At 33.7% G+C, this 17,489-nt stretch overlaps 1 protein-coding gene across 1 annotated transcript in view; it reads right to left on the bottom strand.

The window, feature by feature from the left end:
- PDE3B (phosphodiesterase 3B) overlaps positions 1-17,489 on the bottom strand; it is a 202,326-nt gene that overhangs the window by 64,921 nt on the left and 119,916 nt on the right. The window contains exons 2-4 of the mRNA XM_063095336.1: positions 9,556-9,606; positions 2,726-2,974; positions 134-273 (exon numbers count right to left, since the gene is read on the bottom strand). Of these exons, the coding sequence (XP_062951406.1) occupies positions 134-273; positions 2,726-2,974; positions 9,556-9,606 (440 nt within the window). The remainder of the gene's footprint in view (positions 1-133; positions 274-2,725; positions 2,975-9,555; positions 9,607-17,489) is intronic.

The raw sequence follows: 17,489 nt of genomic DNA, 5'->3' as shown, positions 1-17,489 counted from the left end.
TTACCCTCGCTATCCTATACCTAAAATACTTCAAACATTCTTTTCTGCTTTTAGAACTATTTCAAACTTTATTCCGAGAAACAAAGTGGATGCATTAGATTCAGATTTCCTTAAAAGGTTCTGGAAATTTTACCTTGAAATGCCGAATTCTTGGTGAGGCCTTTTGCCATTATTGCGTTCCCACCTTGAAGACTGCTCACTAGGTAGCAATCCTGAAGTTCCTGAGCTCCTCCTCAGCTGTGGAGTTGGTAAACTATTCCTACTAATTAGTCCCTGTTGAATAATTTAACAATGGTTAAAATTGTCACCCTTTAATATGCTGTGTATGCAATATTAATGGCATATGAAAATATTAATACAAACTGTATTTTTAACATGTACAGGAGAAGAACATTTTATTCTGAAAATCTGTCTATTTAGTCCAAATTTCACATTCTGTGCTGTTTGTTCTATTTATATTCCTCCTACTAAAAAATGATTTCTAAATTCTTTACAATTTAAGCTAGATTTTTTTTCTTGTGCACATTTTACTCCTAGTTCATGAGAAAGAAACAGTTGACAATTTAAATGGTAAATATAAGAGATTTATCCTGAAAATCAACTTCATAGGACAGGCAAGATCAGGGAAGATCAGCCTATATCCTAAATTTTTTATATTTTCAGTACAATGCTATCTAATGTACATAGTGGTAACCTGGAGAAACTACAGGATTCTGAGTTACCTTTTGAATTCCCTTTAGCATTAATATTTTACTCTACTTTTTGAAAATATTCTCAATTAATCAAATGATCAATTAATGAGGCTATTCAATTTCTGACCATTTTTGAATAGGTGTTTTACTGAGATTTATATGAAACTTTCTGCTTCTCATGAATTTCCCCTACTAGCAGACACTGCAAAAATCTCAGAGAGAAAAACATCTGTGTTAAATTCAAGTTTTCCCAAGGATGTTCATTTTATAAAGGCTCATGGTTAGTTAGACCTACAGTGAAAAAGTTCTTCATGTAATATAATGCTTGCTGACTACAATTTAGGCCCATATGATCTTGCTTAGTTCTCAATACATATATAAGAAACATATTAAATTAGCTGTTACTACTCCTTTTTGCTTACTAATTGTTTTTTTCATAAATGCTGTTGCTCTTTTCTAAAGTAACATCAGGCTTTTTATATGCTTTCCAAAAGCAGTGACAAATTTGATAGGAAATTCTGATACCAAGTTTGAAGAGCACAAAGGAAAGAAATAAGGGTTACTTCCTGGTTCGTATACGACTTACTTAATATCAGTAGATTCCCGCATCTAAAATAAGCCTGATTAACTACAATGCTCAGGAAATGAGGCATGTTAGGCATCCTGTTTAATTAATATTATGTTTAAAATGTTTCTAAAATGTACCAGTATACTTTTCTACACAGTAAACATAGTAACAAACATAATGCTGATATTGATACATTTTTATGATTAGGATTTTTAAGAATTACTATTTCAAAAAATTACTACCCTGAGCATCAAATGTCAATGGAAAATGCAAAGGAAGAACAGTAAATCGAGTGAAAACTAACTCAAGAATATTTTAGTTATTTTACTGATGATTTATTGCCATCCCTTTTGGATGCTGGTGATTAACCTCTGTCTTATAAGGTAGAGTGCTTTAAAAAAGTCATAAAGTGCCATTGTTAACTGGGTTTTGACTAATGCAGACACTACTGTATAAACTTTTTAAAAGTAAAAGCATCACTTTACTTATGATACAGATTGTGATCAATAATTTTTAAATCCTTTTGCCCTAATTGGGCTTGCTTAATTTTCAACATTTCTAAACCCTAATGCACCAAAATTAAATTAAATTAAAAATAAAACCTAATGCTGAGAACTGAAAAAATAAACTGATTATCAAAATCCACCCCAAAACTATATTTACCTTTTTCTATGTTCTATATACACTAGTACAGTAAACAAAATTAACTGATTTGAATTTCATGTCTCTTGCTTAGTTTCCTTATCTGTAAAATAAAGTAGTTGAACTAGGATAAACCCTAAAATGTTCCTAAAATTTTATTTTAGCTATTGGTGAAGATACTGATAACAGCCAAATAAAACAAGTAAAAGCACTCTGAACAAGTATAATGTATACCTTCTTAGGACAGTATTTATTATTTTCTAAAGAAAATGCTATTTTGTAATACTGATACTTAAAGAGAAATAAATCCCACATCTAATGATGCAAGAAAAATCAATGCCTGTTGAGCTATAGCAATCTTCCATGGGTAAAAGAGAAGAAAATGTGAAAATCATTTAAAAATAATTCTATGTAATTCATAAAATGAATATTATAATGATCATTTCTTCATGGTTCAACAAGAACAATTCCTGGATTCTCATCAATAAAATAGGTTAATAACATGATCTGACTACTAGCTTGTTGTACAAACAAGCTTGAAACTAAATTTGCTTGTTCTCCACTTCTTACCAATAACAATAATAACAATGATAATAAATAGTTGTTCCCATTCAAGTTATAATTGCTAATTACAGCAATGTTATTTAAAATAAAAACCAAATACTCATCTATAATTATTTGAGCCTCTAAAGTCTGAAATATTGTAAAAGATGCTGGTTCTTGAAAAGAAAATTGGATTTTATATAAGATTTAAAGGAGCAGTTTTAATTTAAAAATATCATTAAACGTGATAAATAGAACTGGCTGGTTACTGTATTTTGACCTTGTGAAGTTTTCGATCTCCTTTCTCAGTTGAGTCCTCTATTTCAGAGCAGGGGTAAAATCCAGGAAATGGTGTAAGAGGATTAATCTTTGGCCTACAGGAACCTGAGAAAGCACCCATCAAGCTACTGATACTCCGTAGGGAAGAAATGACTTGAGGGGGAAGGCTTGGATCAGTCAGAAGATCTGACACCATATTGCGAGCCTCATTTAGCACTGAAAGATCAACTCCATTTCCACCTCCAGAATTCTAGAAAAGAAAAAACATAAAATTATGTATTTGTTACACAGAAAACTTAATATTTAAGAAAAACTTAGCTCTACCTTAAATCAAGGACTATGTAATAGTATCTAAGTAATTTAATCCTATTAAATGAGAAAACTGCTGTCATTTGAATTGGTGTCCCCCTATTGGTAATTGTGTCATTTCTCTCTGGCTGTTTTCAAGATTTTTTTTTTTTTGGCCTTTAGTTTTTCAATAGTTTAATTTGGCATGTCTTAGAGTAGATTTCTGGGCAGGTGATCCTATCTGAGGTTCACTGAGCTGCTTGAATCTGTAGGATTATGCCTTTTGCTAAATTTGGGAAATTTTCAGCCATTTTTTCTTCAGATACAAGAGAGTAGTGAGCAAAAGAGTGGCATTATCTGACTTATGTCCCACCCTCCTTCTCTTTCTCAGACATCAATGATACAAATATGGGATCTTTTATTACCGTCCTGCAGGTTCCCAAGGCTCAATTCATTTTGTTTCTATTTTCTCTATGTTGTCCAAATTGAGTAAATCCTACTGCTCTATCCCCAAGCTTACAGATTCTATGCTCTGTCACCTTTACTCTACTATTTAGCCCATCCAGCAAGTTTTAAATGTGTTTTTCAATTTTATAATTTCCACTTGTTTCTTTTTTATTACTTCTATTTCATTGCTGGGATTTTCTAATTTTTTTTTCATTTGTTTCAAGAGATTTTATAATTGCTTGTTAGATCATTTTTTATAACAGCTGCTTTAGAAATGCTTGCCAGATTATTTCAAGTCTGATTCACCTTGGTGTTGGCACTGATTGTCTTTTCTCATTCAAGTTATGATTTTCCTGGTTCTTGGTATAATGGATGAATTTTTATTTTATAACATTAGAAGATTCTCGGTCCTGTTTAAATCTTTTTATATTAGAAGGCAGTCTCCCAGTTTAAGTTTAGCATGCAGGTCCTAGACTAATTTTGTGGGCTGTGGTTCTAATACCAATTTAATTTTCAGAGCATTCACAGTGGTATTTTTGTCTGCTTGATTTTTTACCAGTGCCACTTGGGGCTCCTACTGATGGTACTTTGGCAGGGAGTTGGAGGGAGCTTCATCAGATTGGGTCACCTGGTGCCTCTGGGAAAGGGAAAGGAGTCTTCACACCACAGGTACAAAGATCACGTTTCTGGGCTAGGCACCTGTAGTGGTATCCCCCTTGCTGGACACACTGGCCACCCAGTATCCTTCAGTGGGGAAGGGGAGTCTCATGCAAAAGAGGGAAGGAGAATACTTCCTCTGGCCACTTATTATCAGTGAGGTACCTAATCAATTCCCCCTTGCCTGAGCTACCAGACTTACTTGGTGTTCTCGGCAGGACTTCTTGTTCAATCTGGGGGAAGGAATGAGCCTACCTGCATCACCTTCTGTTGGTAGATTGGAAGTGGGAGTCTGAGCCACCATTTGCTATTCGACAGGGGAGTCATAAGATACCCTGTCATTATGTTTTTCCTCCATTACTTGGGACCCTAACCAGTCTGCCTTTCTCTTTCAATCTTCCAGAGTTCTCCTTTGGTTGCATCTTGCATTATTTCCAGAGATAAGAGTTGTACTTAACAAGAAGAAGCAGGTAAAATAAAATCTGATAACACATGTAGAGCACATAAAATAAGGTTTAGTACATAGAGGCAAAGTGAAATAAATAGACTATCATTATTAATAATATAGAAAGTGATAAGATAACAATATAGATAAAATGGTATCAAAGTTCAAAAGACATATAGATAACTTTAATTTAAATGGTTAACAGAAATTTTATGGAAGAAGTAGCATTTGAGCTGAGCCCTAAAAATCTGGTAGATTACAAAGATTAGGGGAAAATAATTCTTTACAATAAAACTAAACAAAAATGTACTGGGGGAGCTCATTCCAAAAGAATGAGAGAACATAAACAAAAGCACAGAAGCAGTATATGGGTTGTATATGGGAAACATGAAATTGTTAGATTAAAGTACAAGCTACATAAAAGACAGCAGTGGAAAATAAAGTTGGAGAGATATTTGGGATCAAATTTTTGAGAACACTGAATTCCAAGCTAAGTAATGTGGACAATGGAGGATCATACAGATTTTGAGCAGGCTAAAAAAGAAAAAATAAAGCAACGAAAGGAAAAAGAAAGTGATGGAAGGCGATGTACTTTTAGAGAGGATAGTTGAGGTATACCTCACTAAGAGGGCAACATTTATATTAAGACCTGGGAAATAAGCATTCCAGGCAGAGAGACTAGGCAAGTGACCCAGAGGCAGAAAACTGTCTGCCTTCTTGAGGAATAACAAGGAGGTCCGTGAAGCTGGCACAGAGTAAATGACAAAGAAGAGAGGTGAGAGAGGTTAAAAGGGAATAAAGGAGGAAACCATATTGTGTAAGTTTTTTTTAAGTCCATGACAAGGATGGAACTTTTATTTGGGGTGAGACAAGGGAACAATGAGCAAAAGAGTGGCATAATCTAATTCATGTCAGATCGAACCAAATATTCAAATTATTTGCTGTAATTTTCAAAGTTGAACTTAAATTCCTATTTCCTATTGACTTATAATTGGCAAAATCCTGATTTTATACAGAAAGAAAAGAATTGTTTTCACATTTTAGATGATTATTAAAGAAGAGGAGGAGGGCGGGAGAACACAAAGGGGGACAAGGAAGAGGAGGAGAAAAAGGATGAGGAGAAGGAGCAGTGGCAATGGCCATATGTTGCCTGCAAATGCTAAAATATTTACTCTCTGGCCCTTTATAGAAAAAATTTGCTGACTCCTGTCTCATACTACAATTTCAGAGATGCTTAGTATTTTTTATTATTGAAATTAATACATAATTAGCTTACATTTTTATGTAGTGCTATTATGTACCAGGCACATATTATTATTTTAATCAGCCCTCTGAGAGAATTGGTATTACTCTCAATTTATAAATGAGGAAATAGGTTCAGAGTGACTTAAGAGGCTTGCCTAATTTTCCCGCTATTTGTATCAGATCAATTCCTCTCAATTGAGAATTTTTTTCAGCTATTTGTATCAGACCAATTTTTCTAGAACAACTAGAAAAGCTGAAATAAAATACAAAAAATTTGCATTTCCAGGCATCAGAGCACAACCAAGCAACACAGGCAGGCATTGAGAAGACAAGAACCCAGAGTTAACAGAAAAGATTAAAATGAACTCAACATTGTCTGCTACTTTTCTCTCTCAAGGAATTTGCTATTGATTCCTAACTGGCACAGAGCAGAGAGGATGAAAAGCAGAGCAGTTAAGAGTCTAGGAAATGGAGTAGAGTTCTCTGGAGTCTCTAGGGGTTAAGAAACCAAAACTGGAGTTCAGGGCTATGAAAGCAGAAAGAGCTCGAAAGGCCAAGCATTACCCCAGAAAGATTAGAACAAAGAAGAGAGCTTAAATTCAGAGCTACTTTCCCCCTAAGGTATTTGCCAATTTATAAACAGTGGCCAAGGGAGGGAGAAATCAAGTAGAAATCCTCAAAAAGATTTCTATTTTGAAAGTAAAATAAATCTTTCAGCAGTCTTACAATACTGAAACAAAAAAAAAAAAGAAAAAAGAGTTTCTAGAAAAATATGACTAACCCAAATTTGTAAGAAAAGACAGAAAACCTATTGAATAGTCCTAAAACTATTAAAGAAATTGAACCCATAATTTAAAACTTGTCCACAAAAAAAAACTCCAAGGTAACATAGCTTCACCAGAGCATTCTTCCAAACATTAAAGGAAGAAATAACACCAATCTTCAATCTTACCCAAACTTTTATAGATGACAGAAAAGAGAGTAAACATTTTAATATTTTATTTTTGGTACCAAAAATAACTTTTGGTAACCTTAATACCAAAACATTCAAAGAACATTACAAAAAATAAGAATTACAGGCCAACACTCTCTCATAAACACAGATTCAAAACTCCTAAACAAAATGTTAACAAATAGAATCCAGTGACATATATTTTTAAAAAGAAAATACATTTTGATCAAATTCTCTTTATTCTGTAAATTCAGGGATGGTTTAGCACACATGCACACAAATTAAACAATGTAATTCACCATATTCATAAAATAAGTGGAAAAAATTTCAAGGATCACCACAGATGCAGAAAAATCATCTGATAAAATTCTACATGCATTCATGACTTAAAGAAGAAAAAAAAGTCCTTTAGTAAACTAGGATTAGAACAGAATTTCCATAGTCTTATAAAGGGTATCTACAGAATACATTAGTGGTACCATGTTGAACATTTTCTCCCTAAGTTTATGAACTAAACAAGGCTGCTCACTGGTACCATTGCTATTCAGCACTGCATTGGAGTTCCTACACAGTACAATAACACAAGAAAAAAAATGATTTAGAAGAGACACTACCAAGTATTGGCAAAGATGTGAAACTGGAATTTTCACATGCTGTTGATGGCTGGGTAAAAATTAATACAATCTACTTGGAAAACTATCTGGCACTATCTACTAAAAGCGAACATATGTACGCATACCCTAGCAATCTACTCCAAGATATATACCCAAAGAAAGACATCAAGATTGTTACAGCAGCATTAGTTGCAATAGCCAAAGATCTTAAAATAAAACAAATACACATCTACTATAAAATGGATAAATAAGTTGTGGTATATTCATTCAATGGAATACTAAATAGAATGAAAATGAATGGATTAGTGCTACAAGCAATAATATTAACTAACCACACAGATAAAATTTTGAAAGATAGAAGCAAAACAGAAAATACATATGATTGATTCCATTTATATAAAATTCAAAGACAAGAAAAACTAAGTTATAATGGTAGAAATCAGAATTGAGATAATGCTTGAGGGAAGTTGATGACTAGAAGGGGAGCATAAGGGGGCTGGGGTACTAAATTCTTCATCTAAATGATGTCCACATGTGTGGACAGTTTGAGAAAATTCATGAAGTTGTACACTTACAGGTTGTGCACATTCATATATAAATGTTACAGTTCAATTTTTCAAAAGGTTATTACAAAGGGAAAAAGGGAGAGAGGAAAAGAGAAAAAAAGACAGAGGTGCCTAATATCATATACCAGTCTAGATAGGTATATGTACTACAGGTGCATGCTCTTAGCCATTACTGCCTATTTATCTTTAGATTTTACCAGCAATTTAAATACTGTTTTAATTGGAAACTGAGGACCTTGGTGAATACGAATGATGACAAAGCCCACTACGTAGGTCAAGAAACCACCCCATTTTAGGTCAGATATGGTCTCCTTGATTTCAACTGACTGCAACAGTTACATTGTTTTGCTCACCAAAGTCCAGAGAATATTTTATTCTTGTGGGCTATTGTGCCTATTCTATTTACAGTTTAAAAATTAAAAACAGCCATTCAAAGAAATATTCATTTTATAAAATATGATGTTTGGGACAATGAGCTAAATAAATCTAATAAACAGGAGTAACATTTTTGTAGCATAAATGATTTACTATTAATGTTTATCCATTATTGTGAAAAAACATCAGCATTCAAAACAGCACGTGAAATGATAATACATTGTTTGTAAAATAGAATATACAAACACATCTATAATGGGAAAAGGTCTATAACAATATATATACGTGAAAAATTAACACAGTTTGATAGTTACTGTTTGATGTTTATGATTTTTTTTCTCCTTATACTTCTATTTTTGTTCATCTAATATGAACATATATTATTTAAGTGGTAAAAAGTTAATCTTAAAAAATATTTCTCATATTATTCCATTTATACGTGTGTGTGTATATATATATATATATATATAAAGTTCAAAAATAAGCAAAATTAGTCACGAAGTCAGGATAGGGGTCATCTGGGGATATGGGTAATGACGGGAATAAGGCATATGTGAGGCTTCTGGGATACTGGTAATGTTCTATTTCTTCATATGGGTACAACTTACATGGGATGTTTAGCTGTTAAAATTTATTGAGCTGTACACTTGTCTGTATGTATGTTATAATTCAATAAAAAGTTTACCAAAAAATGAAAGCTAAATGCTTTTGCTTCCCTAAAAAAATATTTTGCCAATTACTTTGCTTTTTGTCTCATATATAGCCTATAATCTATTTTTTTTCTCTGTAGATCAGTAGTCCACATTAAAGAAGAAAAAAAGTCTCATCCTTAATATAGAAATGTTAGTTTTTTCTAAGCCCAGATTATATTATCAATATTCTTTTCTTTTCCTTGATAGTTCATGTTCTTTAAAATTTTTTATTTTTTAATTTATCAATATATAATGTAGCTGATTTTCGTGTCCCTTTACCAATTACTCTTTTTCCTCCTTCCTCTCTCTCCTCTCATATTATCCATATTCTAAATATAACTATTTATATAAGTTTGGTTTCTTATCATTTTCTTTTTCCTTAACAATTAAAATGTGTTTTTTAAAAACATCTACCTCAATGAAGGTTCTGGTTAATCTGCTTAAGTTAGAGAAAGTCTTACGGCACAGAAATCTTGTGAATGTTACTTTAATTTAAATATCACAAGTTTAATTACAAATGTTAGTTCTTAGTGATATCACTTATATTTACCTGATAATGAGGTTTATACCATTGCTTTAAGTCCCAATCCCAAAGAATCATCTGGAAAAAAAAAAAATTCACTTGATTACAAACCATAATTAAACAAATATATAAAGTCGAGATGCAGAATCTTTAATTACGGATACCTAAAATAGCTTAAAACTTGAGAGAAGAATTGGGAAGGTGAGAATAAAAACTGTCTCTGGACAGAATATATCACAATACAACCTGTACTTGAGAAATCAAAAGAATAAGAAATTATCAGAATAAAGTCACTAAAATAAGCTATATTTAAATCTTAAAATATTTATTACCACAAATAAGAAAACATAAATCCAAAATCACATCCAGTCACTAAAGATTCAAGAAAAATCATGCATCATTAGATATTTTCCCACTTCTCACCCTCTCCAAAGGCTTATCATTCATCATCTTAAAACCCATGTCAATGGGTGGTGCTGTTTCCTTACCAACAAGACTACTGTCATAAACACTATTAAAAAGTTTGCTGTCTTTGGGGTTAGATTGACAAAAAATGAATGGATCTATAAAAATCAACACATATTCCTTTTAATATGCAGATAATTAGTGACTGTTTTCCTGTTTGTCTTCTAGGCTGTCAATGTAACTTCTTTGTCCCTGACTAGTTTTTTCCTGCCCTTCTTCCTAGCAGGCTTTTTGATGGCTTCTCTATCCAATATAGGACTCACTACGCTCAAAGAGATAAAATTAACTTTAACAAGCTATAACTGCCACCTATCATTATTCCTAAATTTCTTTGAAGTTTACTGAGTTAATGAATAGGAATTCTCCTTTTGCTTAAGTAATTGATTATAAATGCTATTTTCTGCATAGCTTTGAACAGTTGTGAATATAGGCCTAGTTAATTTGTAATATTATCATATAATTTCTATATATTGAATGATTTTTGTGTTGTATCTCGTCTTTGGTTGGAAAAGGTCTTTAAGTATTACCTATTCTATCATAGGTCTGACATTTCTTTTTTAACTTTTAAATTTATTATTAGCATAGTCATTCCTACAAATCGATCTCTATGGCATACTTTTTGTTTTACAGCCCTTTAAAATGAAAAAAAAAAAACACCAAACACTCTTAGCTCTAGGGTCCTACAAAAAACAGGCTGCTCGGGCCGGCCTGTGGCTCACTCGGGAGAGTGTGGTGCTGATAACACCAAGGCCCCGGGTTCGGATCCCATATAGGGATGGCCGGTTAGCTCATTGGCTGAGCGTGGTGCTGACAACACCAAGTCAAGGGTTAAGATCCCCTTACCGGTCATCTTTTAAAAAAAAAACAGGCTGCTGGCAGGATTTGGTTAGTGAACTATAGTTTGCTGACCCCTATTTTAGATAATACACCCACCCTTAATCACTCAAAACATTGTCAATGCCATTATCACCATCTTCTTGTCAACATCCTTGCAGAAGGTAATCTCTTTCCTACTGGTGAAGATAAATCTATTCCTTCCCAAAGAAAATCCAGACAAACTACAATCACTTAGAAAATTCATGAACCAGTCCTACTTTCTGGAGTGTTTCCCCTGTGTTTTCCTTAGTGATTTTATGGTTTGGTGTCTTATAGTTGTCTTTAATCCATTCTGAGTTGATTTTGGTATATGGTGAGAGGTACCAGTCCAGTTTCATTCTTCTGTAAATGGATGTCCAATTTTCCCAGCATCATTTATTGAAGAGGACCCCAAAAGCACAAGCAACAATAGAAAAAATAAACAAATGGGATTATATCAAACTAAAAAGCTTCTGCACAGCAAAGGAAACAATCAACACAGTGGAAAGACAACCTATGGAATGAGAGAAAATATTTGCAAACTATACATCTGACAAAGGATTAATATCCAGAATATACAAAGAACTCAAACAACTATACAGTGAAAAAGCAAATAACCCAATTTAAAAATGGGCAAAGGAGATGAATAGACATTTTTCAAAGGAAGACATTCAAGCGACCAACAGACACATGAAAAAATGCTCAGCATCACTAGTCATCAGCAAAATGCAAATCAAAACCACATTGAGATATCATCTCACCCTAGTCAGACTGGTCATTATTAAAAAGACCGAGAATAACAAATGCTGGCAAAGATGTGGGGGAAAGGGAACTCTTCTACATTGTTCGTGGGACTGTAAATTAGCACAGCAATTGTGGAAAACAGTTTGGAGTTTCCTCAAACAACTACAGATAGAACTCCCACATGATCCAGAAATCCCACTACTGGGTATACATCCAAAGGAATGTCAAAGGGACATAATGTCAAAGGGACACTTGCACTCCCATGTTCATTGCAGCTCTGTTTACAACAGCCAAAATATGGAACCAACCTAAATGTCCATCAACAGATGACTGGATAAGGAAAGTGTAGTATATGTACACCATGGAATACTTAGCCATAAAAAAGAATGAAATTCTGCCATTTGCAGCAACATGGATGAGTCTGGAGAAAATTACATTAAGTGAAATAAGCCAGACAAGGAAAGGGAAATACTACATGTTCTCACTCATAACTGGGTGCTAAGAAAGAAGGGAGGAGGGGAGGGATGGGGAGGGATTAGAAGGGAAGGATGGAAGGGTGGAAGGGTGGAAGGAAGGGAGGGAGGGAGGGAGGGAGGGAGGGAGGGAGGGAGGGAGGGAGGGAGGAAGGAAGGAAGGAAGGAAGGAAGGAAGGAAGGAAGGAAGGAAGGAAGGAAGGAAGGAAGGAAGGGAGGGAGGGAGGAAAGGAGAAAGGGAGGAAGGGAGGGAGGGAGGGAGGGAAGGAGGAAGGAGGAAAGAAAGAAAAGACCACAACAATTTGTTGAACTTTCAGAAGGAAAGAACAAACCTAAGTATACTAGAGATGGCGGGAGGGATGGAGGGGGTCTGGGGAGTGACAGGCCAGGTAAAGGGCATAAAGACAAATCATGATTTGTAAGAGTGAATATGCTAATAATAATAAAAATTTTAAAAATAAACAATTGTTAATTATATATAGAAAAACTACTGTTTTTCTATATCAATGTTATATTAGTTTACTGAACTATTTTTTTTATATTAGATTTTCTCCACCAATTCTTTGTGGTTCCAGATATATAATCATATTATTTGCAAATTAAGTCTTAAAAAAAAGAAAGAAAATCCATGAACCAGTGCCCACAAAATGGCCATGGTACATAGTACATGCAAAGTATATCACATATATCAGCAGACTCATTAAGTTTATATAGTACTTTATATGGCCCTAAATGTGGTCCTGATATAATTACTTCGGGTTGTGATTTAATCAGCGTGCAATCTATAATCTAGAGACACTAATTAATGCAGCTTAAGATGTTAGTAACTTCCTAAGAACACTCATGTTAAGATTAATATAACCTCAAATCCCAAAGTTTCTTTTATACTTGATATTGCTTTGATCCATTTTCTCCATGACATTCTTGTAAAATAGGATTTTTAGACCCAACTATAATATTTTATTTCTGTCCTTCTTTTAGCTTGTCAAAGTTTCTTTGGAGATTGAAGATGTCAACTAGCCTATTCACTATTCCTCCCATCATCATGACATCTGTAAACCTAATGTTTTCTTAAATTCACTACTAAAAATGTAGAATAGACTATAGTGAAAACAGAGCCATGTGATGTGTCACTAAATATTGCCTACAAGATAGGCATCAATTCACTAATTTGCATTCTGAATTCTACACACTTGCCTCATTAAACTATCATCTGATCCACACTTCTATTTTCTTCCACAAGGGTACCGAACAGACAAATGCCTATACCTCATTTCCCTGATTGATTAGTCTAAGTAGAATCTTGATTTTTTGCTAACTCAAGCATACTTTCATTAGACTAGTGTCTTAACACAGAGTCACCTTCCTTTCCCCCAACTTCATTGACCTATATGATTACATAAATATGAACCTTTTCAAATATTTGCACTCTAATGCCAAGAGCCATATTTGTATTCATATCATGCATTCTCAACTAGGGTGCCATCATTCCCAAGCAGGTAAAAATTGGTTTGGGGGCCAAAAAAAAAAAAAAATCTTAAAGATTAAAATTGTCTGTGGCCCCCCCAAAGGCCATAGTACATTAATGGACACACTGTACATCTGATACTAAATTTTCATAGAAGAGGAGGGACAATTAGAAAAAAATATCTTAAAATGCTCCTGCAGGTAGGGGGTATAATAAAAATAAGATTGAGAAACACAGATATAAAGTAGTCCTGCTGCTTGTTTATGAGAGCAACCCCATCTTAGCTTACATTCTGAGAAAGTTCCCTAATGCATTTAAACTACTCATTTTAAGGCTACTTCCTCAGAAGCTGCTGCTAACATGAGAGGTAATGTACACTCTATTTTAACTACATTCTTAGAGATATCTAAAAACCTTACTATGTACAATTTTTTTTTCTCTCTGGTTACTCTTTTTAGATCTCTCTACTGTAGTATTTGTATTGCAGACCATCTCCCTTAATAAATTCACTCCTCCTGGCCCTTAATCCCATTATCATGGTTTTCTCTCACTTCTACTTACTCAGTTGGCATTGAATCAACTCTTAAGCGGCAGCTCACCCTTATTTGCAGTCACTTTCTCTAGGATCAAAATTACATTACCAAAAAGCAGCAGGTCTTAGTTTGAAATCCCCTTCATATTAGGAATTGAAAACAGATACAGTGAAAGCCACAAAGAGCTGGCAGACTGCCTTCTGTGTAATTTGAACTACTAGAATATTAGTGATTTTGAGAAAACAAAATTTTCTGCATATGTGGTAGAAGATGAATGATCAAACAATTACCAAAATGTTTTTTTTTTTTTTTTTTACCATATGACACCTTGGGACATCATAGAATAGAAAAGGCATACAATGTAAAAGAGTAATTGCTTTTACTTTTGTACACAGCAGATGTTTTACTTTCCTGCTGGATAAATGCACTAATGGGCAGAGTCCAAACCAACTCTTGGTATATGTGCAATAGACATGAGAAAGGATAGCAGACAACTTTTTATATGTTTATCACTGAAAAACACTTACTACAAAAGATGATTTTTTTTCTATTTAATGATTATTTTGTAAACCATGATATAGACAGGAAAATGTATGTTGGACTCAATCCTGAGACAGAATCTGTTATTTGTACAGTAAGGAAAAGCTTTGCTAAGCAATGAGAGTTGTACACTAACTGCGAATCTACACATTGTTTTTATTCACAGAAAAGGGCTGGTAGTTAAAACACATGTGCTGGGCATGATTCAATATGAAAGAAATAGCATATATGCACTCAATTTTTGGCCACAGAGTATGCATCTTTTCAGTGTGCTGTGGAAAAATAGAGCACATATAAAAATGTTAAAATACAAATATAAATATAAAGAGCAAATAGGAGTATTTTTTCAATAAAATGTAAAGAACTTCTATTTCTCAAGCTTTTAAGTATGATAATGATCAACAACTTAGCAATTGACAAAGCCCTGAAAATAGTCTTCAGTGAGAAATCTCTTTTTAATTCCAGGGTCCAGTCTAATCTGAGTATTCAGAACCAACAGACAACAAACACTTACTGCCTTTCCTCATAAATTAAAATTTTGTTTGGATTTTCCCAATTTAAAAGCAATAGAGGAAAGAAAAGAATATGATTGGATATAGAATGAATTTACAATATGCAACCTATTTACTCATCATTGAGCTGAATAAAGATAACTTTAATATTAGAAACAACAAACACTGATATTAAAATATTATAATTTTTAGGTTTTAAAGATTTTGAATTGTTTTTATACATTTACTTAAAATTGCTGGGTGGCTACCATGTATACTGAGTACATAGCGGGTGGTACATGTATATTAAAAGTTTTAAGAAATACTGTCCCAAGTATTCATTCCTCCTATAAAATAACATGTAGCTCTTTTAAAATCTTACTTCCAAATAGATAGTAAATGTTCTATATATACATTATTCCCAAGTCAGCAAAATTTTAGGCATCTAAACTTCAACCCCAATGCCAAGGTTGATCCTGTAAATAATTTAAATATAAGAATAAACAAATGATGCTAAGTTTCAAATCACAGTAAAAAAAACAAAGTTATAATGACTATGGCATGTTTTTAAAAAGACATTATTTAATGAAAGTATGAAATTTTAACTTGCTATTTTTTGGAGTTTTCATTATTATATTTATCTGTTTCCTTCCAAGCTCAAATATACACTTTCAGGAATTATATCTTTTCACACACTCTAGTTACACGTTCAAAACTAATTTTAAGAACAATATATTCTCTAAGTTAACATATGAGGTGCATGCTATTAAATTTTTTTAGTTGATTTAATAACGTGTATCCAAGACTGTGCCTTTATTTAAATTCATCTTTTCTTTGTGGTTAAAAAGCTAAATCCTGATAAAAGTTTCTGTCTGAATATGTTTATAAGCCTAACATGCTTTACGGAGCTCTACAAAACCACCAAAACCACAGTGAGACATCAGCAGTACAACCAGGAGATGTTATCAGGTTTAATTACGTCAATGAGGTTTTATTTCATTGTTCTCTATGTAGCCAAAAAGAAAAACATATATGCGCCCTCAAATCAAACTTACAGAGCTGTAACATTTATGTGAAATTTCAAAGAATACTTATTATGGTACAGCTCTGAATGAACTGTTAAAACATCCTGTATTACCCTATTTCTTGATGACATTTTACTTGAGCTTCACATATAAATTTATGCTAATGAAATTGACTGAATTTCAGTATTTCCAACTTTTTCTATTTCTATGCCTTCCAATTTAGGCTCAATGAAGAAAACCACCTAACTCATTCATTGTGTTTATTGAACATAAATCAAAAACATAAAAAAAAAAATCAGATAGCTAAAAAGTTAAATTAACTAAAGCTGTACTTTCTAATAGTCTAAAGTGCAAAGACCTTGACCCCTAGGTAACAAAGAAGGAAACCCCATTCAGAAAAACTGAGAAGCAGAAAAAATGGTGTATGTGAGGGGTATAGGAGGATTAATATTGCTTGGAAACTAATCTCATTTACTATTCTTACTTATCAAATAATATGATGATGGTCATAGTGCCTTAGACTGCATACTGTGTACCAGTATGCAGTCTAACATTAGGCACTTTATATTGTCTCCTATAATCTTTACTAGAATTCTCTGTGGTAAGCCTTATTTCCCCATTTTACAGAAGACAAAACAGAGACTGCCCAAAGTCACATGACAAGTAACTGGCAGAGACAGAATTTAAATCTAGATCTGCCTAACTCCAAAGCTTTAAGGATTATTAACCATCATGCTACACCACATTATACTTATTTGCTAAACACTACTGTATGCTAGCAATATGGCAGATGCTTGGCAATACATGCAAAACCACAGCAACTTTGCAAGTAGCCCCATTTTATATATGGAGAAGTTGAGGCTCAGTGACAGTACTGTTTACTCTGAATTTGCCTCTCAGATCCATTCTTTTTCTTTCTCTGGACCCTGGAAAGGCTGAAACCTACATTCTGCATTGCTTGAGTATCTGTGCAGCAGGTATCTGCTTGAGCAACTATGCAGCGTGGTTTCTGGCAACCGTGCACTTGTTTGGCCAGTGGGAACCAACAGTAGGAAACTGAAGTTTGGGAGTCGAATAAGAGATGGAGGTTTTTTCTTCTCTGCTGCCTCCCTGCCTATGTACCACTGTCTCTGGCAACAGTTGTGTCCCTCCTTGACTACAGCTCTTACCAGGTGATTCTTACTTCACAGGTTCAGCAAAAATGAACTCTGAAAAGATCATTTCCACCCTTGTTCCTTCAGCCCCAGATGATGTAACAGCTTTCCATAGTTGTTAGTTTCTAGTTGCCTCACTATCTAACCAATTTTCTTAACCCTACTCATTCTCTCAAAGTAGACTCTTCATTAAAATGTTTTTATTTGAACCAC

The sequence above is a fragment of the Cynocephalus volans genome, chromosome 4 (genome assembly GCF_027409185.1).
Source record: "Cynocephalus volans isolate mCynVol1 chromosome 4, mCynVol1.pri, whole genome shotgun sequence".
Classification (NCBI taxonomy): Eukaryota; Metazoa; Chordata; class Mammalia; order Dermoptera; family Cynocephalidae; genus Cynocephalus; species Cynocephalus volans.
Note: the sequence above shows the minus strand (reverse complement) of the source record. Positions and strands in the feature narration are given on the sequence as shown.